Source organism: Bombina bombina, chromosome 1, assembly GCF_027579735.1.
Source record: "Bombina bombina isolate aBomBom1 chromosome 1, aBomBom1.pri, whole genome shotgun sequence".
Classification (NCBI taxonomy): Eukaryota; Metazoa; Chordata; class Amphibia; order Anura; family Bombinatoridae; genus Bombina; species Bombina bombina.
In genome coordinates this window covers 179,146,086-179,173,443 of record NC_069499.1, presented here as the reverse complement: position 1 = coordinate 179,173,443, position 27,358 = coordinate 179,146,086, and the positions used below count along the sequence as shown (strand labels likewise).

The following is a 27,358-nucleotide window of genomic DNA, read 5'->3' as shown; positions in this document are numbered from 1 at the left end:
GGCAAACCAGAGATAGATCTCATGGCGTCTCGACAGAACGCAAAGCTTCCTCGTTACGGGTCCAGATCCAGGGATCCAGGAGCAGTCCTGATAGATGCTCTGACAGCACCTTGGGACTTCAGGATGGCTTACGTGTTTCCACCCTTCCCGTTGCTTCCTCGATTGATTGCCAGAATCAAACAAGAGAGAGCATCAGTGATTCTAATAGCACCTGCGTGGCCACGCAGGACTTGGTATGCAGACCTGGTGGACATGTCATCCTGTCCACCTTGGTCTCTACCTCTGAAACAGGACCTTCTGATACAGGGTCCCTTCAAATATCAAAATCTAACTTCTCTGAAGCTGACTGCTTGGAAATTGAACGCTTGATTTTATCAAGACGTGGATTTTCTGAGTCAGTTATTGATACCTTAATACAGGCTAGGAAACCTGTTACCAGAAAGATTTACCATAAGATATGGCGTAAATACCTATATTGGTGTGAATCCAAAGGTTACTCTTGGAGTAAGGTTAGGATTCCTAGGATATTGTCTTTTCTACAAGAAGGTTTAGAAAAGGGTTTATCTGCTAGTTCATTAAAGGGACAGATCTCAGCTCTGTCCATTCTGTTACACAAACGTCTGTCAGAAGTTCCTGACGTCCAGGCTTTTTGTCAGGCTTTGGCCAGAATTAAGCCTGTGTTTAAAACTGTTGCTCCACCATGGAGTTTAAACCTTGTTCTTAATGTTTTACAGGGCGTTCCGTTTGAACCCCTTCATTCCATTGATATAAAGTTGTTATCTTGGAAAGTTCTATTTTTAATGGCTATTTCCTCGGCTCGAAGAGTCTCTGAATTATCAGCCTTACATTGTGATTCTCCTTATTTGATTTTTCATTCGGATAAGGTAGTCCTGCGTACTAAACCTGGGTTCTTACCTAAGGTAGTTACTAACAGGAATATCAATCAAGAGATTGTTGTTCCTTCTTTATGCCCAAATCCTTCTTCAAAGAAGGAACGTCTACTGCACAACCTGGATGTAGTCCGTGCTCTAAAATTTTACTTACAGGCAACTAAGGAATTTCGACAAACGTCTTCTCTGTTTGTCATTTACTCTGGGCAGAGGAGAGGTCAAAAAACTTCCGCTACCTCTCTTTCTTTTTGGCTTCGTAGCATAATTCGTTTAGCTTATGAGACTGCTGGACAGCAGCCTCCTGAAAGAATTACAGCTCATTCTACTAGAGCTGTGGCTTCCACTTGGGCCTTCAAGAATGAGGCCTCTGTTGAACAGATTTGCAAGGCTGCAACTTGGTCTTCGCTTCATACTTTTTCCAAATTTTACAAATTTGACACTTTTGCTTCATCGGAGGCTATTTTTGGGAGAAAGGTTCTTCAGGCAGTGGTTCCTTCTGTATAAAGAGCCTGCCTATCCCTCCCGTCATCCGTGTACTTTTGCTTTGGTATTGGTATCCCAGAAGTAATGATGACCCGTGGACTGATCACACTTAACAGAAGAAAACATAATTTATGCTTACCTGATAAATTCCTTTCTTCTGTAGTGTGATCAGTCCACGGCCCGCCCTGTTTTTAAGGCAGGTAAATATTTTTTAATTTATACTCCAGTCACCACTTCACCCTTGGCTTTTCCTTTCTCGTTGGTCCTTGGTTGAATGACTGGGAGTGACGTAGAGGGGAGGAGCTATATGCAGCTCTGCTGGGTGAATCCTCTTGCACTTCCTGTTGGGGAGGAGTAATATCCCAGAAGTAATGATGACCCGTGGACTGATCACACTACAGAAGAAAGGAATTTATCAGGTAAGCATAAATTATGTTTTCTACAATGTGTACAAGACCTCTTAATCATGGGAGTGATCCACTCAGTTCCGCGATCGGAACAGGGACAAGGATTTTACTCAAATCTATTTGTGGTTCCCAAAAAAGAGGGAACCTTCAGACCAATCTTGGACTTAAATATCTTAAACAAATTCCTAAGGGTACCATCGTTCAAGATGGAAACCATTCGAACCATCCTACCCATGATCCAAGAGGGTCAATATATGACCACAGTGGACTTAAAGGATGCTTACCTTCATATACCGATTCACAAAGATCATTATCGGTACCTAAGGTTTGCCTTTCTAGACAGGCATTACCAGTTTGTGGCTCTTCCCTTCGGGTTAGCCACGGCCCCGAGAATTTTTACGAAGGTTCTGGGCTCACTTCTGGCGGTACTAAGACCACGAGGCATAGTGGTGGCTCCGTACCTAGACGACATTCTGATACAAGCATCAAGTTTTCAGAATGCAAAGTCTCATACAGAGATAGTTCTAGCATTTCTGAGGTCGCATGGGTGGACGTGGAAAAGAGTTCTCTGTTACCACTCACAAGGGTTCCTTTTCTAGGGACTCTTATAGATTCTGTAGAGATGAAGATTTACCTGACGGAGTCCAGGTTATCAAAGATTCTCAATGCTTGCCGTGTCCTTCATTCCATTCCAAGCCCATCAGTAGCTCAGTGCATGGAGGTAATCGGCTTAATGGTCGCGGCAATGGACATAGTGCCATTTGCGCGCCTGCATCTCAGACCGCTGCAACTATGCATGCTCAGTCAATGGAACGGGGATTACTCAGATCTGTCCCCTTTGCTAAATCTGGACCAGGAGACCAGAGATTCTCTTCTCTGGTGGTTGTCACCGGTTCATCTGTCCAAAGGAATGACCTTTCGCAGACCAGATTGGACGATTGTAACAACGGATGCCAGCCTTCTAGGCTGGGGAGCAGTCTGGAATTCCCTGAAGGCTCAGGGATCGTGGACTCAGGAGGAGATACTCCTTCCAATAAACATTCTAGAATTAAGAGCAATATTCAATGCTCTTCTAGCTTGGCCTCAGTTAGCAAAACTGAGGTTCATCAGATTTCAGTCGGACAATATCACGACTGTGGCTTACATCAATCATCAAGGGGGAACCAGGAGTTCCCTAGCGATGTTGGAAGTCTCGAAGATAATTCGCTGGGCAGAGTCTCACTCTTGCCACCTGTCAGCGATTTACATCCCGGGCGTAGAGAACTGGGAGGCGGATTTCCTAAGTCGCCAGACTTTTCATCCGGAAGAGTGGGAACTTCACCCGGAGGTATTTGCTCAACTGATTCGTCGTTGGGGCAAACCGGATCTGGATCTCATGGCATCTCTCCAGAACGCGAAGTTTCCTTGTTACGGATCCAGGTCCAGGGACCCGGGAGCGGTGCTGGTAGATGCATTAGCAGCCCCTTGGGTTTTCAACATAGCTTATGTGTTTCCACCATTTCCGTTGCTACCTCGACTGATTGCCAGGATCAAACAGGAGAGGGCATCGGTAATTCTGATAGCGCCTGCGTGGCCACGCAGGACCTGGTATGCAGACCTAGTGGACATGTCGTCCTGTCCACCATGGTCTCTTCCTCTGAGGCAGGACCTTCTAATTCAGGGTCCTTTCAACCATCCAAACCTAATTTCTCTGAGGCTGACTGCCTGGAAATTGAACGCTTGATTCTATCAAAGCGTGGGTTTTCGGATTCGGTTATTGATACATTAATACAGGCTCGGAAACCTGTGACCAGAAAAATTTACCATAAGATATGGCGTAAATATTTATATTGGTGCGAATCCAAGAGTTACTCATGGAGTAAGGTTAGGATTCCTAGGATATTGGCTTTTCTACAAGAGGGTTTAGAAAAGGGTTTATCCGCTAGTTCGCTAAAGGGACAGATTTCAGCTCTGTCTATTCTTTTACACAGACGTCTGGCAGAGAATCCAGACGTCCAGGCCTTTTGTCAGGCTTTGGCTAGAATTAAGCCTGTGTTTAAAGCTGTTGCTCCTCCGTGGAGCTTAAACTTGGTTCTTAAAGTTCTTCAGGGTGTTCCGTTTGAACCCCTTCATTCCATTGATATTAAGCTTTTATCTTGGAAAGTTTTGTTTTTGATGGCTATTTCCTCGGCTCGAAGAGTCTCTGAGTTATCTGCCTTACATTGTGATTCTCCTTATCTGATCTTTCATTCAGACAAGGTAGTACTGCGTACTAAACCTGGGTTTTTGCCTAAGGTTGTTTCTAACAGGAATATCAATCAAGAGATTGTTGTTCCATCATTATGTCCTAATCCTTCTTCAAAGAAGGAACGTCTTTTGCATAATCTAGACGTGGTCCGTGCTCTGAAGTTCTACTTACAGGCAACTAAAGATTTTAGACAAACTTCTTCTCTGTTTGTCGTTTACTCTGGACAGAGGAGAGGTCAAAAGGCTTCGGCTACCTCTCTCTCTTTTTGGCTTCATAGCATAATACGTTTAGCCTATGAGACTGCTGGACAGCAGCCTCCTGAAAGAATTACAGCTCATTCCACTAGAGCTGTGGCTTCCACATGGGCCTTTAAGAATGAGGCCTCTGTTGAACAGATTTGCAAGGCTGCAACTTGGTCTTCACTTCATACTTTTTCCAAATTTTACAAATTTGACACTTTCGCTTCTTCGGAGGCTGGTTTTGGGAGAAAGGTTCTACAGGCAGTGGTTCCTTCTGTTTAATGTTCCTGCCTTGTCCCTCCCATCATCCGTGTACTTAGCTTTGGTATGGGTATCCCATAAGTAATGGATGACCCGTGGACTGAACACACTTAACAAGAGAAAACATAATTTATGCTTACCTGATAAATTTATTTCTCTTGTAGTGTGTTCAGTCCACGGCCCGCCCTGTCTTTTTAAGGCAGGTTCTAAATTTTAAAATTATAACTCCAGTCACCACTGCACCTTATAGTTTCTCCTTTCTCGTCTTGTTTCGGTCGAATGACTGGATATGACATGTGAGGGGAGGAGCTATATAGCAGCTCTGCTTGGGTGATCCTCTTGCAACTTCCTGTTGGGAAGGAGAATATATCCCATAAGTAATGGATGACCCGTGGACTGAACACACTACAAGAGAAATAAATTTATCAGGTAAGCATAAATTATGTTTTTAAGAAGAAAAAATATTGTCGTTTTTATTCTTTATTTCCATAGTTATTAACATATTAAAACTAAACTAAGAAAATGTCAAATATTTTTTAAATTTTTTTTACTAAATCGTTCTTGGATTCATAATACATATAGAAAAATGACAACCAGATGTGTTATAACTAAACGTTACAAAAAAGTCACGTTCGGTGTTATAGGGCTAAGTAAAATTAATATCACTAAAAATTAATTGAAGTTTTAGGGTAGCTGTTTATAAAATAAATTTCTGTCTCTTTTTCTTGAATATTAATCTATGTATTTATGGGTTTCTTTTTAGAGCTTTGGAATGATGAAATACAGTCTCGACGAAAAAGGAAAGATCCATTCAGCCCTGAAAAAAAGAAGAAGCCTGTAGTGGTTTCTGATATCCTTCTTTACGTGTTCATATACATTTCCCATCACATCTGCTACATAAGCCAAAGCTAATATGGTAGACTATTATTTATTTGTGCGTGTGTGTGTCTCAACATTAATCTGTAAATGATGTAAAAATGGCAACAGTTTCTGGCTCCTATGCATATTATATTACTTATCCAAGGGTGCAGGTGCCGCATCAGTGACATTTTTATCACACATGATGCAGTAGCGGACCTACTCAATAGAGGGCCCTGGTGCAAGATTTCTTTGGGGCCCCCACAAATGTTACTGAGAAAAAAACAAAAGTAATACAATACATTCTGCTCTGTACAATGATTTTGAGAATAGATAGATGAACCTGCTTCTTGCACTAAAAAAAGGCTTAGGATTGTACACATTCTGCATACTTTTCTTTAACAAAAAAAGCACTGCACCTTTGTATAGGCTGGCTTTTATGGGCCCCCTTCAGCTCTTGGGCCCCGTTGCCCCTGCTGCACCAATGGTAGTTCCGCGCCTGCACATGTCTCTTGCCATTGGCTCACAAGATGGGTTCAGCTAGCTCCAAGTAGTGCATTGCTGTTCTGGTGTTGACTGTGTTTGACCCCTTTGCAAGGGTTAAAGACATAGAACATTTTATTATTGCACTGTTGCTTGCATATAACTAATATACTGGAGCATTTTCATTTTGCACTTTTATGTTCCTTTACGTGTGAATGGTGTTACATGGTCATCATCCACACAATGTATTTAGCATGGGTGACAACCACGTGTCATTATCCGGTGAGGGGCTTTCAGAGCACATTGCAGCCCCCTTCCTGCACCTTACCCGCATTCCTGGCGGTTTATGGCTCCAGTATCGCCCAGGGAATCTGGGGATGCTGGTGACTACACCACGCTTGTGCATGGTGATGTCACCAAGTCCTGGAAATCCGGAAGTGCCAGGAGGGCTTAAGGGAGCTGGATAGTTGGTTGGTATTCAAACCATTCTATATCCACTTCCTTAAAGGGACATTATACACTAGATTTTTCTTTGCATAAATGTTTTCTAGATAATCAATTTATATAGCCCATCTGGGAGTTTTTTGTAACAATGTATAGTTTTGCTTATTTTTTAATAACATTGTGCTGGTTTTCAGACTCCTAACCAAGCCCCAAAGTGTCAGGTGTATACATGCGTTTACAGACTCCTGCTGCTCCTGTTTGTCTAATCTGTCTTTTCATATGCAGGGAAGGGGTGGGGTATCTGCGCTGAGCCCCTTTCACTGGGTGTTCCAGCTAATCTCATAAACAGAGCTAAACTTGGAGCTTCTAAGTAAGTTTTTAAAATGTTTTATACTGGATTTTAGATCAGTATTTGTGCATATTCTTCTTTATAGTAGTGTCTATTACATGTCTATTACAGGACATACTTGAAAACGAGAGAAATCTCAATGTATCCTTCCTGGTAAAATATTTTATAAATAAATAAATAAATGCAGTTATATAAAAATTGGTGTATACTGCCTTTAAGCCCTAGAAACCATCTGCCTTTCAAAGGGTGTGTGTCTTGGAGGTTAAAGCTGCAGAATAAGCTGCTGAATTATTTATGGGCAAATACTTAACCAAATATTCTCAGGGATATTTTTTGTTATTTTTTCCATGATTGAAGTTGCCCTATTATTCCAGTGATTCAGACTTAAAAAATAACAAGAGAATTGCAATAAGTAGTGATAATTTTTTTGGTCTAACTATACATTTAAAAAAGAGTTTCCGCTCTTCCTCATGTTATTTACTGTTCATTTAAATGTTTAATATTCTACTTTTAACTGTACAATTTTTAAAACTTTCATTTTATGAAGAGACAAATAAGGTTAATGTCAAACATTTAAAAAAAAAATCCTTAACCTTCCCACGTCCATATATAGTTTACATGCTGCAGGACTTAGATATACTTGAAGACTGGACAACAATTAGAAAGGTGAGTATTGGCAAAATAGCCTTGCATGAAATCAGAAATGTTATTTAACTATCCTGCTTTGAACTAAAACTTTAGATTTTAGGTAGTCTGGATAGGTTTTATTTAAAGGGACAGTGTAGTCAAAATTATATTTTCATGATTCAGATAGGCCATGCAATTTTAAACAGCTTTCCAATTTACTTTTATCATCAAATTTGCTTTGTTCTTTTGGTATTCTTTTTTGAAAGCTAAACCTATGTAGGTTCATATGCAAATTAGATAGCACTGTGCTCACGCATGTGGAGTTCCTATGAGCAAGCACTGGTTGGCTAAAATGCAAGATATATATATATATATATATATATATATGCCCTTTTTGTGGGGTTGTGGATTTATTTTCCAAGTGAAATAAAGATGTTTCTCCAACATAGGTGTGTCCGGTCCACGGCGTCATCCTTACTTGTGGGATATTCTCTTCCCCAACAGGAAATGGCAAAGAGCCCAGCAAAGCTGGTCACATGATCCCTCCTAGGCTCCGCCTACCCCAGTCATTCTCTTTGCCGTTGTACAGGCAACATCTCCACGGAGATGGCTTAGAGTTTTTTAGTGTTTAACTGTAGTTTTTATTATTCAATCAAGAGTTTGTTATTTTGAAATAGTGCTGGTATGTACTATTTACTCAGAAACAGAAAAGAGATGAAGATTTCTGTTTGTATGAGGAAAATGATTTTAGCAACCGTCACTAAAATCCATGGCTGTTCCACACAGGACTGTTGAGAGCAATTAACTTCAGTTGGGGGAACAGTGAGCAGTCTCTTGCTGCTTGAGGTATGACACATTCTAACAAGACGATGTAATGCTGGAAGCTGTCATTTTCCCTCTGGGATCCGGTAAGCCATGTTTATTACGATTGTAAATAAGGGCTTCAAAAAGGGCTTATTAAGACTGTAGACTTTTTTTGGGCTAAATCGATTGATTATTAACACATATTTAGCCTTGAGGAATCATTTTATCTGGGTATTTTGATATAATAATATCGGCAGGCACTGTTTTAGACACCTTATTCTTTAGGGGCTTTCCCAAAGCATAGGCAGAGCCTCATTTTCGCGCCGGTGTTGCGCACTTGTTTTTGAGAGGCATGGCATGCAGTCGCATGTGAGAGGAGCTCTGATACTTAGAAAAGACTTTCTGAAGGCGTCATTTGGTATCGTATTCCCCTTGGGGCTTGGTTGGGTCTCAGCAAAGCAGATACCAGGGAGTCTGATGGGGCCAGGGAGGTTTTGTCTGAGGGAGAAATTACTGATTCAGGGAACATTTCTCAACAAGCTGAACCTGATGTGATTGCATTTAAATTTAAGTTGGAACATCTCCGCATTCTGCTTAAGGAGGTATTATCCACTCTGGATGATTGCGACAAGTTGGTCATCCCAGAGAAACTATGTAAAATGGACAAGTTCCTAGAGGTGCCGGGGCTCCCAGAAGCTTTTCCTATACCCAAGCGGGTGGCGGACATTGTTAATAAAGAATGGGAAAGGCCCGGTATTCCTTTCGTCCCTCCCCCCATATTTAAAAAATTGTTTCCTATGGTCGACCCCAGAAAGGACTTATGGCAGACAGTCCCCAAGGTCGAGGGAGCGGTTTCCACTTTAAACAAACGCACCACTATACCCATAGAGGATAGTTGTGCTTTCAAAGATCCTATGGATAAAAAATTAGAAGGTTTGCTTAAAAAGATGTTTGTTCAGCAGGGTTACCTTCTACAACCAATTTCATGCATTGTCCCTGTCGCTACAGCCGCATGTTTCTGGTTCGATGAGCTGATAAAGGCGGTCGACAGTGATTCTCCTCCTTATGAGGAGATTATGGACAGAATCAATGCTCTCAAATTGGCTAATTCTTTCACCCTAGACGCCACTTTGCAATTGGCTAGGTTAGCGGCTAAGAATTCTGGGTTTGCTATTGTGGCGCGCAGAGCGCTTTGGTTGAAATCTTGGTCGGCTGATGCGTCTTCCAAGAACAAGCTACTTAACATTCCTTTCAAGGGGAAAACGCTGTTTGGCCCTGACTTGAAAGAGATTATCTCGGATATCACTGGGGGTAAGGGCCACGCCCTTCCTCAGGATCGGCCTTTCAAGGCAAAAAATAAACCTAATTTTCGTCCCTTTCGTAGAAACGGACCAGCCCAAAGTGCTACGTCCTCTAAGCAAGAGGGTAATACTTCTCAAGCCAAGCCAGCTTGGAGACCAATGCAAGGCTGGAACAAGGGAAAGCAGGCCAAGAAGCCTGCCACTGCTACCAAGACAGCATGAAATGTTGGCCCCCGATCCGGGACCGGATCTGGTGGGGGGCAGACTCTCTCTCTTCGCTCAGGCTTGGGCAAGAGATGTTCTGGATCCTTGGGCGCTAGAAATAGTCTCCCAAGGTTATCTTCTGGAATTCAAGGGACTTCCCCCAAGGGGGAGGTTCCACAGGTCTCAGTTGTCTTCAGACCACATAAAAAGACAGGCATTCTTACATTGTGTAGAAGACCTGTTAAAAATGGGAGTGATTCATCCCGTTCCATTAAGAGAACAAGGGATGGGGTTCTACTCCAATCTGTTTATAGTTCCCAAAAAAGAGGGAACGTTCAGACCAATCTTAGATCTCAAGATCTTAAACAAGTTTCTCAAGGTTCCATCGTTCAAGATGGAAACCATTCAAACTATTCTTCCTTCCATCCAGGAAGGTCAATTCATGACCACGGTGGATTTAAAGGATGCGTATCTACATATTCCTATCCACAAGGAACATCATCGGTTCCTGAGGTTCGCATTCCTGGACAAACATTACCAGTTCGTGGCGCTTCCTTTCGGATTAGCCACTGCTCCAAGGATTTTCACAAAGGTACTAGGGTCCCTTCTAGCTGTGCTAAGACCAAGGGGCATTGCTGTAGTACCTTACTTGGACGACATTCTGATTCAAGCGTCGTCCCTTCCTCAAGCAAGGGCTCACACGGACATTGTCCTGGCCTTTCTCAGATCTCACGGATGGAAAGTGAACGTGGAAAAGAGTTCTCTATCTCCGTCAACAAGGGTTCCCTTCTTGGGAACAATAATAGACTCCTTAGAAATGAGGATTTTTCTGACAGAGGCCAGAAAAACAAAACTTCTAGACTCTTGTCGGATACTTCATTCCTTTCCTCTTCCTTCCATAGCTCAGTGCATGGAAGTGATCGGGTTGATGGTAGCGGCAATGGACATAGTTCCTTTTGCACGCATTCATCTAAGACCATTACAACTGTGCATGCTCAGTCAGTGGAATGGGGACTATACAGACTTGTCTCCGAAGATACAAGTAAATCAGAGGACCAGAGACTCACTCCGTTGGTGGCTGTCCCTGGACAACCTGTCACGAGGGATGACATTCCGCAGACCAGAGTGGGTCATTGTCACGACCGACGCCAGTCTGATGGGCTGGGGCGCGGTCTGGGGATCCCTGAAAGCTCAGGGTCTTTGGTCTCGGGAAGAATCTCTTCTACCGATAAATATTCTGGAACTGAGAGCGATATTCAATGCTCTCAAGGCTTGGCCTCAGCTAGCGAGGGCCAAGTTCATACGGTTTCAATCAGACAACATGACAACTGTTGCGTACATCAACCATCAGGGGGGAACAAGGAGTTCCCTGGCGATGGAAGAAGTGACCAAAATCATTCTATGGGCGGAGTCTCACTCCTGCCACCTGTCTGCTATCCACATCCCAGGAGTGGAAAATTGGGAAGCGGATTTTCTGAGTCGTCAGACATTGCATCCGGGGGAGTGGGAACTCCATCCGGAAATCTTTGCCCAAGTCACTCAGCTGTGGGGCATTCCAGACATGGATCTGATGGCCTCTCGTCAGAACTTCAAAGTTCCTTGCTACGGGTCCAGATCCAGGGATCCCAAGGCGGCTCTAGTGGATGCACTAGTAGCACCTTGGACCTTCAAACTAGCTTATGTGTTCCCGCCGTTTCCTCTCATCCCCAGGCTGGTAGCCAGGATCAATCAGGAGAGGGCGTCGGTGATCTTGATAGCTCCTGCGTGGCCACGCAGGACTTGGTACGCAGATCTGGTGAATATGTCATCGGCTCCTCCTTGGAAGCTACCTTTGAGACGAGACCTTCTTGTTCAGGGTCCGTTCGAACATCCGAATCTGGTTTCACTCCAGCTGACTGCTTGGAGATTGAACGCTTGATCTTATCGAAGCGAGGATTCTCAGATTCTGTTATCGATACTCTTGTTCAGGCCAGAAAGCCTGTAACTAGAAAGATTTACCACAAAATTTGGAAAAAATATATCTGTTGGTGTGAATCTAAAGGATTCCCTTGGGACAAGGTTAAGATTCCTAGGATTCTATCCTTCCTTCAAGAAGGATTGGAAAAAGGATTATCTGCAAGTTCCCTGAAGGGACAGATTTCTGCCTTGTCTGTGTTACTTCACAAAAAGCTGGCCGCTGTGCCAGATGTTCAAGCCTTTGTTCAGGCTCAGGTTAGAATTAAGCCTGTTTACAAACCTTTGACTCCTCCTTGGAGTCTCAATTTAGTTCTTTCAGTTCTTCAGGGGGTTCCGTTTGAACCCTTGCATTCCGTTGATATTAAGTTATTATCTTGGAAAGTTTTGTTTTTAGTTGCAATTTCTTCTGCTAGAAGAGTTTCAGAATTATCTGCTCTGCAGTGTTCTCCTCCTTATCTGGTGTTCCATGCAGATAAGGTGGTTTTACGTACTAAACCTGGTTTTCTTCCAAAAGTTGTTTCTAACAAAAACATTAACCAGGAGATTATCGTACCTTCTCTGTGTCCGAAACCAGTTTCAAAGAAGGAACGTTTGTTGCACAATTTGGATGTTGTTCGCGCTCTAAAATTCTATTTAGATGCTACAAAGGATTTTAGACAAACATCTTCCTTGTTTGTTGTTTATTCCGGTAAAAGGAGAGGTCAAAAAGCAACTTCTACCTCTCTCTCTTTTTGGATTAAAAGCATCATCAGATTGGCTTACGAGACTGCCGGACGGCAGCCTCCCGAAAGAATCACAGCTCATTCCACTAGGGCTGTGGCTTCCACATGGGCCTTCAAGAACGAGGCTTCTGTTGATCAGATATGTAGGGCAGCGACTTGGTCTTCACTGCACACTTTTACCAAATTTTACAAGTTTGATACTTTTGCTTCTTCTGAGGCTATTTTTGGGAGAAAGGTTTTGCAAGCCGTGGTGCCTTCCATTTAGGTGACCTGATTTGCTCCCTCCCTTCATCCGTGTCCTAAAGCTTTGGTATTGGTTCCCACAAGTAAGGATGACGCCGTGGACCGGACACACCTATGTTGGAGAAAACATAATTTATGTTTACCTGATAAATTACTTTCTCCAACGGTGTGTCCGGTCCACGGCCCGCCCTGGTTTTTTTAATCAGGTCTGATTATTTATTTTCTTTAACTACAGTCACCACGGTACCATATGGTTTCTCCTATGCAAATATTCCTCCTTAACGTCGGTCGAATGACTGGGGTAGGCGGAGCCTAGGAGGGATCATGTGACCAGCTTTGCTGGGCTCTTTGCCATTTCCTGTTGGGGAAGAGAATATCCCACAAGTAAGGATGACGCCGTGGACCGGACACACCGTTGGAGAAAGTAATTTATCAGGTAAACATAAATTCTGTTTTTTTAAATCCCTCCCTTTATGTTGTTACTCATGGACTCCACAGCTTGGGTATTATTTCATAGAAGAAATGGATGTTGGACTCCCTCACCACCTATTTGAAAGAAAACATGATTTATACTTACCTTACCATTTATTTCATGGTGATGAGGGTCCATGGGACCCCACCCTTTTGTTTTTTTTGTTTTTTTCCCCCCTGCTCCTTTTATGGCTCTTATTCCTTTTTCTTACCTCACTTGCTTGGCTATACGTTAGACTGAGGTATATGTGAGATTGGAGGGGTTTTATAGAGCTTTTGGGGTTTGGTAATTTTTGCCTCTATCTATCTATCTATCTATCTATTGGGTTCTTGTAAAGCGCGGCTATTCACCCGTAAGGGTCTCAAGGCGCTGAGGGTTGCAGTTCAGTCGAAGAGCCAGGTCTTGAGGTCCTTTCTGAACTTAGTTAGGGCGGTAGCTTGTCTGAGGTGCAGCGGGAGGGTGTTCCAAGTCTTGGCTGCCAGGTGAGAGAAGGATCTGCCTCCCGCGGTGGTTTTCCTGATGCGGGGGATGACTGCGAGGGCTTGTTCGGCCGATCGAAGTTGTCTGGCAGGGGTGTAGAAGGTAACGCGGTGGTTCAAGTATCCGGGACCGATGCTGTGGAGGGCCTTGAATGTGTGGGTGAGAAGCTTGAAGGTTATTCTTTTGTTGATGGGGAGCCAGTGCAGGTCCCGCAGGTGTTTGGTGATGTGGCATTGATGAGGGATGTCAAAGATTAGTCTGGCCGAGGCGTTCTGGATGCGCTGTAGTCTCTTTTGGAGCTTGATGGTGGTGCCAGCGTAGAGTGCGTTACCATAGTCCAGTCGGCTGCTGACGAGGGCGTGAGTGGCAGTCTTCCTGGTCTCGGTTGGGATCCCTTTGAAGATCTTTCGCAGCAGGTGAAGTGTGTGGAAGCATGCAGAAGAGACGGCGTTGATTTGCCGGTCCATGGAGAGCGATGAGTCCAGGATGACACCTAGATTTTGTGCATGGTTGGTGGGGATTAGAGGGTGTCCGAGGGCTGTGGGTCACCAGGAGTTATTCCAAGCGGATGTGGTGAGACGGAGGAGGGGGACTATGGTCTTGTCTGTGTTCAGCTTTATGCAGTTGTAGCTCATCCAGGTGGCGACTGCTGTCAGCCCTTCGTGGACGTTTCTCTTGGCGGTGGTGGGGTCACTGGTGAATGAGATGATTAGCTGGTTGTCGTCGGCGTAGGAGACGATGTTGAGGTTGTGTCGTCGGGTGATGGCAGCGAGAGGGGCCATGTAGATGTTGAATAGGGTGGGGCTCAGCAAAGAGCCTTGGGGTACACCGCAGCTGATTTGTGTGTGCTTGGAGGTGAAGGGTGGGAGTCTAACTTTCTGGGTTCTGCCAGTGAGGAAGGAGGTGATCCATTCCAGGGCTTTGTCGCTTATGCTGGCATCGTGTAGTCGGTTGCGGAGGGTGAGGTGGGAGACAGTGTCAAATGCTGCTGAGAGGTCTAGGAGAAGGAGGGCGGCGGTCTCTCCTCGGTCGAGTAGGGCGAGGATGTCGTCTGTGGTGGCGAGGATGTCGTCTGTGGTGGCGAGGAGTGCGGTTTCGTGCTGTGGTTGCTCCTGAAACCGGATTGGGAGGGGTCCAGGGTGTGGTTGGCTTCGATGTAGTCGAGTTGCGTGTTGATGGACTTCTCAATGACTTTGGCCGCAAAGGGGAGTATTTATATTTTGTGTTTTATCTGTTAGTCTGTTCATGGAGCTGCTCCCAAGGACTAATATACGCTATGACTTGCATAACTTATTGTGTTACTGTGCAATTTGTTGCACCTGATTAAATGGACTTTAAAAGTCGTTTATTTTCTGAGCTTCTTGTCTCTCAGGATGATGCTGTTGGGGCAATGCCACAGCTTTCTCCTCTTATGTCCCAAGACTCAATGGCGTCACATGCAGTGCCCTGCGGTTCCTCATCTCCTGGAGGAGTATATTTGCCTAGATTTTGCTACACAGCTATCTTCTGTGGTATCTGTGACATTATCTGATTTTCCAATGTTTAGGGAAAATGCATGAGGAATTTTAGAGATTCAGATAGTAAGGTTTCTGCTCCGCTTACGGTTACACAGTTTGCCCTCCCTTATTAGTCTGATGAGGAGGATATGGCAGTAGCCTCTGAGGGTGAAATCTCAGTTTAGGACAGTATAATTCCTTCATCTGATGCTGAAGTAGTAACCTTCAACACCTTTTGTGTAATGTTAACATAGGTTTGGATTTCTTTGGACGACTCCGATACGCCTTTCATCAACCTTAAGATTTTAAGTCAACTTAATAGTTGCTTGATGTTCCTTCCTCTGTGGAAGTATTTTTCTATTCCAGACCGTGCTTGAAGATTTTTCACAGGAATGGGAGAAGTCAGGGATTCTTTTTCCCCCGTCTCCTGTCTTTAAAAATATTTTTTCTGTCGCTTTCTCTATTAAATATCAGAGCACACGGTGCCTAAAGTAGTAGGTCATTTCTACTCTGAGAACTACGATTCCTAAAGATGATAGCTGTTTTTTTCAGGATCAATTGACTAAGCTGGAGGCTTACATGGAAGTTTGTATTGCCACCGTGTCAAGTGCGGCATCTTATTGGTGCAATGCCTTGTCTGATTCCAATTTGGTAGAGACTCTTTTGGAGATCCAGTACAGAATTAAGGCTCTTAAGCAAGCCATTTCTTTTATTTCGAGGAATAGTTGGATCTTACAGCGCTATAAGGAGATGAGAAATGCGACCTGTGGCTCCTATCTAAGGTGGGTCCCCAGCTACCCACAGAGTTGGAAATCTAAAAACAAGAGGACTAGAGAGGAGCGCCAAAAAGGCAAGGTCTAATATGAATGTTCGTTATGGTGAAAAATATATGTAGTACTGAACTATAGATGTAGAGATGACAATGTGTTATTATGTACACAAAAAACAAGATATAAGTGCAGATTATAGTTCTTAAATTTCAATAGTTCAGAAATTTAATACGTTTTACATAAATATACATGGATCCATGATAACATTAAAAAATAGATTAAAACAAATGACGAAGTGTATGCATTTAGCAGATAAAACAAATTAAAACAAATAGCAGATAACAAAATATATAAGCCTCACATGTAAAATGGAAAGCGTAATAGCACTGACAGTGTTAGTGCCTAAATCAAATACCCAGTGTTGGAGACGATCCAAAATAAAATAAAAATAATGAGTTTGTAAAAAGAGACGTTAGTCCAATTTAAATTGTGGTTCTGATACTGTGACAGTTCTCCTCATCTGTTATCCATAGTGTGAGTGTAGATCGAAGGTGAAAAACACAAAGTGAAAAAATGGGAAAAAGTACAATCCAAAAAATAAGAATATAAAACAATCCAAAAAATGGAAATAATAATAAAAATGACAATCAACTAGTGTGTACACAAACTAGTGTAGGATCAGCAAGGGAGTGATGGTGATCACATAAAAAACAGGATAATGGTGTATGAAAAAGTGAAAAAATAAGATTGTATGATACAAAAAATGTTAATATGTGTTCCTTAGTTATAAATCCAATCAATAAGGAGTGTGATGCAAAAATAAAAGTCCTCAAAACTTGTGAACAAAAGACAATAACATAGCGTAATACTGTTAAAATACTTGACAAATGAAAGTAATGTAGCTCACCATATATTGTCTGATCTGACAGGAATAGTTCTGATATTTCGGGTGGAAAAGGATCTTTTCTACCACAAGACAAAATATGAACAGACCTAAAGGAGTTTGCCCCAATCCGGGATCGGTCCAAGTGGGGGGTTGAATCTCTCTGTTTGTCTTTAAATATGGATACAAGATGTCCCAGATAGGCTGTGGGCATAGTATTTCAGGGTTACTACATAGTAGTCATTCTTTCCCTCCCTGAGGTCACCTCTATATTTTATTTGGAGGCCAGACAACAGTGAGGCATTTTTGTAGTGCGTTTGGGACTTCTCTTCCCTGTGAGTGATAGTTTCAGAAAAGGGTCTAGGATTTTATTTATTCTTGTTTGTGGTTCCCGAAAAAAAAAGGAATTTTTCGTCCTTTGATAGATCTAAAATGTCTCAACAAGTTGTCTCAGGGTACTGTTCTTCAAATGGAAATCAGTGGTTCCATTCTTCCTTTGGTCTAGGAAGGTCAGTTCATGGTGACCATAGACCTGGAGGACTCGTATTTTTAAGTTCCTGAGTTTTGCTTTTCTGTCAAACACTTTCAGTTTGTGGCTCTTTCCTTTGGACTTGCCATGGTTTTCAGAGGGGTCTATTTTGGCAGTGATCAGGTTTCAGGGAATTGCTGAGATGCCCTTCCTGGACGTCATAATGGTTAAGGCGCCATCTTTTCAACAAGCAAACTCTCATTCAGAGATCTTGTTGTCTTTTTTCATTCCCATGGATGGAAAAGAATCTGAAAATGAATTCCCTTGTTCCAGCTACAGGGGTTGTTTTCTTAGGGACCATATTAGTTTCCCTATCTCTAAAAATATTTTTGACGGAAGTCAGAAAATAGAGAATCCTTTCCTCTTGCTTCTTTCGTCACTCTACTGTTTGGCCCTTCTGTGGCCCAATGTATGGAGGTAATTGGTCTGATGGTTGCTTCATTTGACATTATTCCTTTGCTCGATTCAATCTGAAAGTCTGCTGTTATGCATGTTTAGATAGTGGACCGGGGATCTTGTGGCTCTGTCTCAGAGGATAGTTCTAGATCTGTCAACTTGAGATTCTTCCCTGTGGATCAGAGAGGGTAATTAGTGGTAGAGCGCTCGCTTAGCTTGTGAGAGGTTGCCCGAATTCTCCAGAATCTTTTGGTTTTCTCAGGAGCACCTGTCTCGGGGCGCATGGTTTGGAGACTTTCCTGAGTAATAGTGACCAAGGTCGCTAGCCTGTTGGGTTAGTGACTATGGACTTGGGAGGAATCTGCTCTCCCCATAACCATTGTGGAGTTCAGAGCAATCTACAATGCTCTGATTGTTTGGCCTCAGTTGTCTTAACCGGTTTTTCAGGTTCTAGTTGAACAATTTGATCTCAGTGGTTTACATTAACCACCTGGGAGGAACCTTGAGTTCCTTTCCCATGATGGGCGGGGATTGTTTGGTGGGCGGACGTTAACATTCATTGTTTATCCTCTATTCACATTTCAGGAGTGGATATCGTTAGCAGACTTTTTGAACAGTCAGATTTTTCATCACGGGGAGTGGGCTTCTCTCGGAGGTGTTCTCCAGGTTAGCCCTCAAATGGGGGGTGCTGGAGTGGGAGATGGCAGTACACCAACCTTCCAAGTTATGTTAAAGGTCAAGAGATCAGCAGGCTGTTCTGTTAAATATCCTGGAGGTTCCTTGGGATTTCCGTCTGACATCCCTGTTCCTCAGTTTGCTCTCTTTCCACGAGTCATTGTTCGTATCAAATGTTAGTGAACATCTGTATTTAATTAGTTCCTGCATAGTTTCACAGGATCTGGTATAAAGACCTAACGGAGATGTATTCTTTCACTTTGGTCGTTATTTCTGAGGAAGGACCTTAGAATTCGGGGTCCTTCTTTCATCCAACTTGCTTTTTCTCTGAAGCTTTCTGTTTGGAGATTGTATGCTTAGTTTTGTCTAAGTGTGTTTTTTCTGAATTGGTCATTGAGACCGTGATTCAGGCTCGCAAGCCTGTTACTGGTAACGTTTACCATAAGGTATAGTGTAAATTCCATGATTGCTGTGGATCCGAGAACTGCTCTTGGAAGTAGGTTCAGAATTCCTAGGGGTTTTGCCCTTTCTCTGAAGAGGTCTGGAGGACGGTTTGTCAGTCAATCCTCTGAAGGGTCGGATTTCTGCACTAGCTTTTTTTCACAAGTGTCTGGCGGATGTGCCATATGTGTATTTTTTATTTTTATTTGTCAGACCCTGGTTAGCATCAGGCCTGTATTTAAGTCTTTTGCTCCTCTTGGAGATCTAACCGTGGTTTTAAGGTTTTGCAGCAGGCTAAGTTTGAGCCATGGCATTCCATAGATTTAAAATTTTTATCTTGGAAGTTTTCTTTTTTTGCTATTCCTTCTGCTAGGAGAGTTTAGGTACTCTCGGCTTTGCAGTGTGTTTCGCTTTATCTTATTTCGGATAAGGCGGTTACCTACCTTTTCCCACAGATCCTTTGACAATTCTTTTGCTTTCCCCATGACTCAGAATCCATAATCGTCAGTGCAGCATTGGATGAAAGATGCAAGGGTCTGTCAGGAGTCCAGAAACTCATTGGCCTTTTATACACACACACTAATTACAAGAAAACAGATCACAGGTGAGGATGGTTACCTTTAATAGCCATGCAAACCCCTTTGTGTTAACTTACTTGTGTGCATGTTATCAGGCCAAAATCACCAGGGTATGTAAACTTTTGATCAGGGTCATTTGGGTAGATTCTGTTGTCATTATGATTTAAAAAGAGTAAACACAGTTGATTGATAATAAATGGCTTCAGCCAAACACTAACCATGAGTGAAAGAAAAGTTTTTGTGTTATCATTCATATTCTCTGAAAAATGGCCAAGAAATCAGAAATTCTGCCAGGGTATGTAAACTTATGAGCACAACTGTGTGTATGTATGTATGTATGTGTATATATATATATATATATATATATATATATATATATATATATATATAAACAGTATATCTATATATATATATATATATATATATATACATACTGTATATTAATTATAATGCATTAGTGTAAGTGGGGGAAGAAAATATATACTGTACATTCATTGGTGTCATTGGTCTGGTATAACTTAACTGCGGTGCCGAGGTCCAGTCCTACCTGCTCCTTTCCCACGTTGTCCTCCCACTGAACTGCCACTGGCTGCCACTGACACTCTGACAGGCCTACCCGGTATTTTTTGTGTGCAGTGGCAGGCCTGTCACAGCTCGCAGTGGGAGCATTTCAGGTTGTGACTGACCATGAGGGCTGTCAAGACCCGGTACTAGGCCGTGACCCGGCTCTTGAAAAACCAGGCTTTAGAGGATAGTACATCTTTCAAAGACCATATGGACAGAAGAGCATTTTTAAAAGCTGGCTACATGTTCAAACCAGCTATCAGTCTAGACTGTTATCCTTTTTTCAAGGAAAATTTTTGTTTGCGCCTGGTCTAGATGCCATAATCTCTACTGTGACTGGAGGTAAAGGAGCTTTAGCTTTTTCTCCCTCAGGATAAGAAGTCTAATGGAAAGAACAGAACTACTAGTTGCTTTTGTTCCTTTTGTCAATCTAGGAACCAAAGGTCTTCCTCCCCTTCACAAAAACAGAATTCTTCCCGATGTGCCTGGAAGTCCAACACTAATCAGAGGAAGGCCAAACAGTCAAAAAAGCCTTCTTCCTCTACAAAGGCAGCATGAAGGGGCAGTCCCTGATCCAGATTCCTCCCTGCTAGGGGCAAATTATGCCTTTTTATGGAAGGCCTGGTCTCAATTTCTTCAAGATCCTTGGACTCTAAACATAGTTTCTCATGAATACAGAATGGGATTCAGATGAAGACCTCCTGGGAGAAGGTTTCTTCTGTCCCATGTTCCAAAGGACCCTGTAAAGGCTCAAGCCTTTTTCTTATTTGTTCAGTATCTAGAACTTATGGGAGTGATAGTATCAGTTTCTTTATCAGAAGAAAGCAAGGGTTTTATTCCAACCTGTTTATTGTTCCAAAAAAAAGAGGGAACTTTTCAGGCCTATTCTTGATTTTTCACCAGGAAGGACTACATTTGAATTTTTCCAAAGGTGGTTTCTTTCTTCCACAAAATTCTAAAGAAAGGCTCCTACATAATTTAGATGTAGTGAAAGCATTAATGTTCTACTTACAAGTTGCAAAGTATTTCAGACAATCCTCTAATTCAAGTAAAAAAACTAATCTAAAACAAAATTAGTGCAAGGTGGCACTCTATTTTAAACATGGAGCATCGATATTCCAGGAATTAACCTTTTTAAAGTTTTTCCAGAAAAGTTTTCTTAGAGTTACGAAATTCACTTCTGCTACATCCTTGAGAGAATCAAATATTAAATTATTGAATAGGTCATACCTTACGCCTAAGAGAATTGCGAAATGGCATACTCAGGGGTCAAATGTTTGTTCCAGATGTTGTAAACCTGCAGCAGATTTATTACACGTCCTTTTTAACTGCCCTAAAATCCAAAAATTCTTGAAGCAAATAGAGTTCTGGCTAAATAGATTTTCTTTTACAAGATACGATGAATCCACGGATTTCATCCTTACTTGTGGGATATCGCCTCCTGGCTAGCAGGAGGAGGCAAAGAGCACCACAGCAGAGCTGTATATATAGCTCCTCCCTTCCCTTCCACTCCAGTCATTCTCTTTGCCTGTGTTAGTGATAGGAAGAGGTAAAATGAGGTGTTAGTTTAGATTCTTCAATCAAGAGTTTATTATTTTAAAATGGTACCAAAGTGTGCTATTTTTCTAAGGGTGTAGCTGTATTCCTGGTCAGCCTCTATAGTAGAGCTACAGGTGGCTTTAAAGCAGTGGGAACTGGTGGGGTTTTAGCCTCACTGCGCCTCCCATACTTGTGCTGCCCTTCTGGATTATGGTCTTAGCATATAGTAACTAAGGCCCTTCTGTGTCCACAGAGCTGCAGGAGGGAGAAGACCTCTTGATACTGTGGGACGTTTCATGCTGCTCAGCATTGAGGTAAATGCAGTCTTTATTTTTCTGGGTGCTATCTCAGATATGGCTGTACATTTTCTGTTGGGGAAAGATCATAGGCATTCTGAGGACAGGGCTTTCTTGCCAACAGAGTGTGAGTTCTCTTGGAGTTAATGTAGAACTGCCACTGTTATTTTAGGTTCCTTGCTGCGTGTTATATTATAGACACACTAAAAGGGCATATGGCTATTTTGGATCTGAAAATATTTTATTGCCTAAAGGGGTTTTGGCTGACGCTGGGGATTATTACCGGAGACTCTGGTTCATGATTGTGTATTGTGGAACTAGTGACAACACAATGGGAGATGCCACGACCGTATGGGTTATATTTATTGTTTTGCCCTGGTCTGATAGACTTTTATTATGGCGCAGTTGACAGCGTTCTTCTTGGGCTTAGAGCAACGCCCACGATGGACGGGACTTTCTTTGGCACGCTGGGGCTGGAGAGAAGCCGCGCGGTGTTCACTTCCGGAAAGTCCTGACTGTCAGTAGGTGCTGTCTGAGAGACGCCATGACCGCATGGTTACAAAGCAAGCGGTCTTGGGTGTCGTAGTATTGATCCGGAGCTTGTATTTACGTCTGCTTGGTGGCTCGAGTGGGCAGGTAAGCGCCTCAGCAGAGCTGCTGAGGCGAGGTGCCGTTTTTTTCTTATTGGTGTCTGGACTCATAAGGAGTTCTTAACTTATTTTTTGTCACTTTTGCTTGCAATACTGTGTCAGTAGCTTCATCCGGAAGATAGCTTGGGTACTGACAGTTAGCTTTCATATAATTTGCAAATAATTTTAGTATTCTTAATTTTAAAGAGACAAGTCAAGTTGTTGTTTTTCTTTCTGTTAAATCATGGATTCAGATATGATTCAAACTGTCCCATGTTCTATGTGTTTGAATGCCACTGTGGAACCTCCTGTTCCTTTTTGCCCTTCATGTGTTGAGAGGGCTTTGCATTATAAAGACCAAATTTCTTTTGATACATCATTGCCTAAATCGGATGCTTCTCAAGAGTCTACAGATGAGATGCAGAGTATGCAGCAGTTTTCTCCCCAAGCATCACAGCCTTTAACACCCGCTCAAGCGGTGCGAGGTATTTTGCCAGTTTCTGCCGCATTTACATTAAAAGACATTGCTGCAGTGATGTCTTCTACTCTTTCTGATGCGTTATCTAATTTTCCTATATCACACGGCAAGCGTACAAGAAGGGACAATTGTGTGGTCAATTCAGCCTCTGATTCTCTAATGGAGATTGAGGACGTACCCTCCCGCAGTGAATTGGAGGGCACGGAGGTCCTATCTGAAGGTGAACTGTCTGATTCTGGGAGTGCCTTGCCCCTGACTGACTCTGAGGTCTCTTTCAGGTTTCGGGCCTGACTTGAAGGAAATTATTTCTGACATCACGGGAGGCAAGGGTCATCTCCTCCCTCAGGATAAAAAGTCCAAACAGAGAGGGCGGCAGAGTAATTTTTGTTCCTTTCGAAATTTCAAGGGAGTTCCCTCTTCCGCTAAACAGGAAGGGAATTATTCACTAGTCTCTAATACTGTGTAAAAGCCATTTTTAATGTTAAGATATGCTTCGTTAAGGGGTTAACATCCTGTATGTTTTCTGTAATTTTTCTCATGTGTCAACAAGTTGTTTAATCAAATCATTAAATAAGCTTTGGCTTGGAGTATGTAATTCACCCTGCTCAATGAAACGGCCGGTAGTTTGAATGGCAGAGAATATGTTTTGAATATGTTTTGAATATGTTTTTATTTGACCATATGTTTGGTCTATTTAATTTTTAACATTTTTACAAGTGGAAGTCTTGTACAATACTAAGATCGAGTTGGCTTCTGCTGCCTTCAGTTCCCGGAGAGACCAGGCTGTGACCTGAGACTGCTCGCGTAACTTAGGAACCAGTGGGAACGTCTTGGACGGTGGAATCCCTTGGTCGAGCTTGCTGAACAGCTCAGAGGTTTCAGCCCGCTTATATTCACTGTTTTGGTAAACACTAAATTTGAGTACATATATTCAAATACAAGCTGGTACATTGATTCTTTATGTGGTGATACACTATGTGACACCCCCTGTGTTTTCTATTTTAGTAAATAATCCTCTAATTTGTTTGTTCGTTTCTCAGGTAAACGCATAGGCCAGAAGGCCACAGCCACTACTTTAGCTTCATGGCTAAAACTCTTGATTCAGAAGGCTTACTTGGAGTTTGGAAATCTCCACCAAAAGACATTACAGCACATTAGACTAGATCAATTGCCACTTCCTGGACTTTCAAAAATGAGGCTTAACAAATTTGCAAGGCAGCAACATGGTCATCCTTAAAGGGACAGTCAAGTCCAAAAAAAAAACTTTCAGGATTCAAATAGGGCATGTCATTTTAAACAACTTTTGCTTTGTTCTCTTGGCTATCTTAGTTGAAACCTAAACCTAGGAGGTTCATATGCTTATTTCTAAGACCTTGAAGGCCCGCTCTAATCTAAATGCATTTTGATATTTAATCACCACTAGAGGATATCAGTTCATGTGTTTCATATAGATAACATTGAGTTCATGCACGTGAGTTTACCGTGGAGTGAGCACTGATTTGCTAAAATGCAAGTCTGTCAAAAGAACTGAAATAAGTGGCAGTCTGCAAAGGCTTAGATAAAAGGTAATTACAGAAGTAAAACATGTATTATTATAACTGTGTTGGTTATGCAAAACTGGGGAATGGGTAATTAAGGGATTATCTATCTTTTAAAACAACAAAAATTCTGGTGTTGACTGTCCCTTTAACTAAGTTTTACCACTCCAATAGTCTTCTGAAGCGGCTTTTGGTAGGAAAGTCCTCCAGGCAGCAGTGTCTTGAAATTAGATGCCTACCTTTCAAATAAAAACTTGTCCTGTCCAAATTACATGTGGACTCCACAACTTGGGTGTTAGTTCCCAGGAGTAATAGGTTGTGGGCACTTACCGCCTTATGAAAGAAAACAACTTTTATCCTTACCTGATAAATGTATTTATTTCATGGTGGTGCGTCCACAAGACACGCCCATTTTCACTAGTTTTTCATAAATTTCTTTTGGCGGCAATTCTAAGTTGCACCCCATTTTCCCTGCATTGTGCTTTCCTACCCTTCTACTTATCCATGCTTGCTATACCTAAGACCACCATACCAGAAAGGTAGGAGGGATTAAGTTCTCTTGAAGTTTTGGGATTCTTTGTCTCCCCTAGTGGCCCTGAGTTGATTCTCTCCACCATGAAAAAAATTAATTTATCATGTAAGCATACATTTTGGTTTTTTTACATCTTGGTTACACTTCTATTATTTATAACAACTTTTCTGTGGAATATTTTTAGGAATAGTACAATTATATCTCTGCATTTGTTATCTTTATCCAATCTATTTTTATTTATTTTTTAAAATGGGGTATATTGATTTTTATGTATGATCTGTACGTTTCACCTTTTTATTACTATTCTTATAATTATTACATAGTTTTTGATCTTTGTATGTCCTATCTGATTCAGTTTTGCCTCTAGATTCAGAATGTGGCCCCTTCCTAGGGATGGTTTTATATTTAGATTCGGTACCTTATTTAGAATGTCCTGTTTGTTTTTAGATTTTTCAGCCCTTTATGCAATAGCTCCAATTTTTTAAGGGCTCAAAATAATTTAACACAAATTACAACAGTTCATTTTCCAGGTTATCTCAATGTAGAAGCTTACTATCTCAGCAGACTCCAAATATCTCCAACACAATGGCAACTTCACAAATCAGTCTTTCAAAGACTTCCAGACGTGGATATAATGTCTACCAGTGACAACAGTCAATTCAGCGAATTATACAGCAGATTCCCATATCCAGGGTCAATTGGGATAGACATATTCACACAGAACTGGGACTTTCAGTTGAGCTGTGTGTTCCCTACGATTCCTCTCATTCCTTGTTTATGAAAAAGAATAAGGAAGGAGGTGTGGAAATATATTGTGATAATTCTTTATTGGCCAAGAAGGCGATGGTTTTCCAACAGCTGAAAATTCAACCTCTGAGGTTTATTCCAGGATCCAAAAAGAGTTTTACATTAGAGGGTCTCATCTAAATCATTGTCTAGCTGCTTGGTTTCTGAGTAAGCAAGGTACCGTCAATTAAAAATCCAAGAACAGGTTATTCAGATCCACTTGAAGGCAAGAAAATTCATCACCTCTAAAGCTTCCTATAGGATTAGGGGCTTATTAAACTGAATAAATCTACACTTGATATTCAGTTAAGTGATCTACTTAATTTCTTGCATGGTGTGAATGGCACAATCCTGGACACACTACACAATGCTGTTTTACTTGGAGCTGTATGTCAGGCTGCAGTGTGGAAAAATTCTCATACTCTTATTTCACACTACAAGTTAGGTGTGGTTCAGTCATCATCTGCTAAATATGGCAGAAATGTTCTTCACCTTGTTTTTCACAATACATGATTTGTATATCACTAGAGAGGGAACAGGTAAGCTCTTATAGTGGTAAAAGTGGCGTGGGATGTTTCGGTCCATGCACTACTGAGGGAGCTCTCACCTAGTATGTGTTGACTAGGTTATTATATCATTTTTAGTTTTGTTTTCCAAAAGTTATTTAGTTTTTCCAGTGTACTAGTTACTTCATGGTTTTGAATTCCTAAAACAAGCATACTTTTTGTATATAGTTGATAATAATCACCATATGATCTCTGTAAGCCTTATATAGCACTTCATTACGTTTCTTTTTCATAGTAATATCTAAAATACTAAATGGTTTCAAGATGTGCTAAACATCGTTTAATGCTGGTGATTCTAATTAAAATTTTATTGAACCACATTTGCTAATTTACTCCTTTTTATTTTATAGGCCATGGCTACATTGGGACCTCACCGAGTAAAACCAGAAGGTAAGGCTATAGTTTAAAGTAGGGCTCTAAATGCACTACAATTTTAAGATTTGTAAAGAGAGAAAGCTTACGTTTTTACAGTTTTTCACAGAAAATGAATTTCTGGGAAAGACATCTTTTGAAAAATACTGGACGTACACAAATGTGGCCATACAGCCAAAAGCAAAAATGTTAACATAAGCAAAAACGTGATTACTACTGCTTATTCTCCAAAAGGAATAACTCTTATTGGTAAAGTAATCAGTAACTTTGCCTCGCTTTAACACCAACATCTAGGTTTTAGCATAGCAGATACTGCTGTTGTTTTGCTTTGGATGTTGAAAAATACTATTATAATTTAAACAACAATGTATATGTTAACAGATGTGCATATCCAACAACTCTTAATAATGGACTGGTTTGAATGAATCTTGGTTTATATGCTTGTTTTTGTATTTGTTTTTGAGGGAGGTGCTTTTTAGGACCCTCAATGGTAAATATAAGGACACAGAAATTATGCATTAGCTTTTATGCATCACTAATATTCCCTGTTGGTACCGATCAGCAGACATGCAGAACTACTTAAATAAAAAAAAATACAGTATATATATATATATATATATATATATATATATATATAGAGCAAAGGTATATAGTATATGCACTCCCACAGAATAGCTACAACTTGCCAGGGTGCTATGAAGAGATGCAAAATTTCCAAGAAAAAAGCACTCGCTGGACTGTAGACATCAGTGACAAATTCAAACTTTATTGTGTGACGTTTCGGGACCAACAGCGTCCCTTCCTCTGACAAACATCAAGTGTACAAATGAGACTTTTATA

General features: G+C 41.7%; 1 protein-coding gene across 1 annotated transcript in view; it reads left to right on the top strand.

Annotated features, from left to right (window-relative positions):
* Positions 1-27,358, top strand: part of BRMS1L (BRMS1 like transcriptional repressor) — a 171,373-nt gene that overhangs the window by 92,149 nt on the left and 51,866 nt on the right. Inside the window, exons 6-8 of the mRNA XM_053697737.1 lie at positions 5,271-5,357; positions 7,243-7,307; positions 26,497-26,536. Of these exons, the coding sequence (XP_053553712.1) occupies positions 5,271-5,357; positions 7,243-7,307; positions 26,497-26,536 (192 nt within the window). The remainder of the gene's footprint in view (positions 1-5,270; positions 5,358-7,242; positions 7,308-26,496; positions 26,537-27,358) is intronic.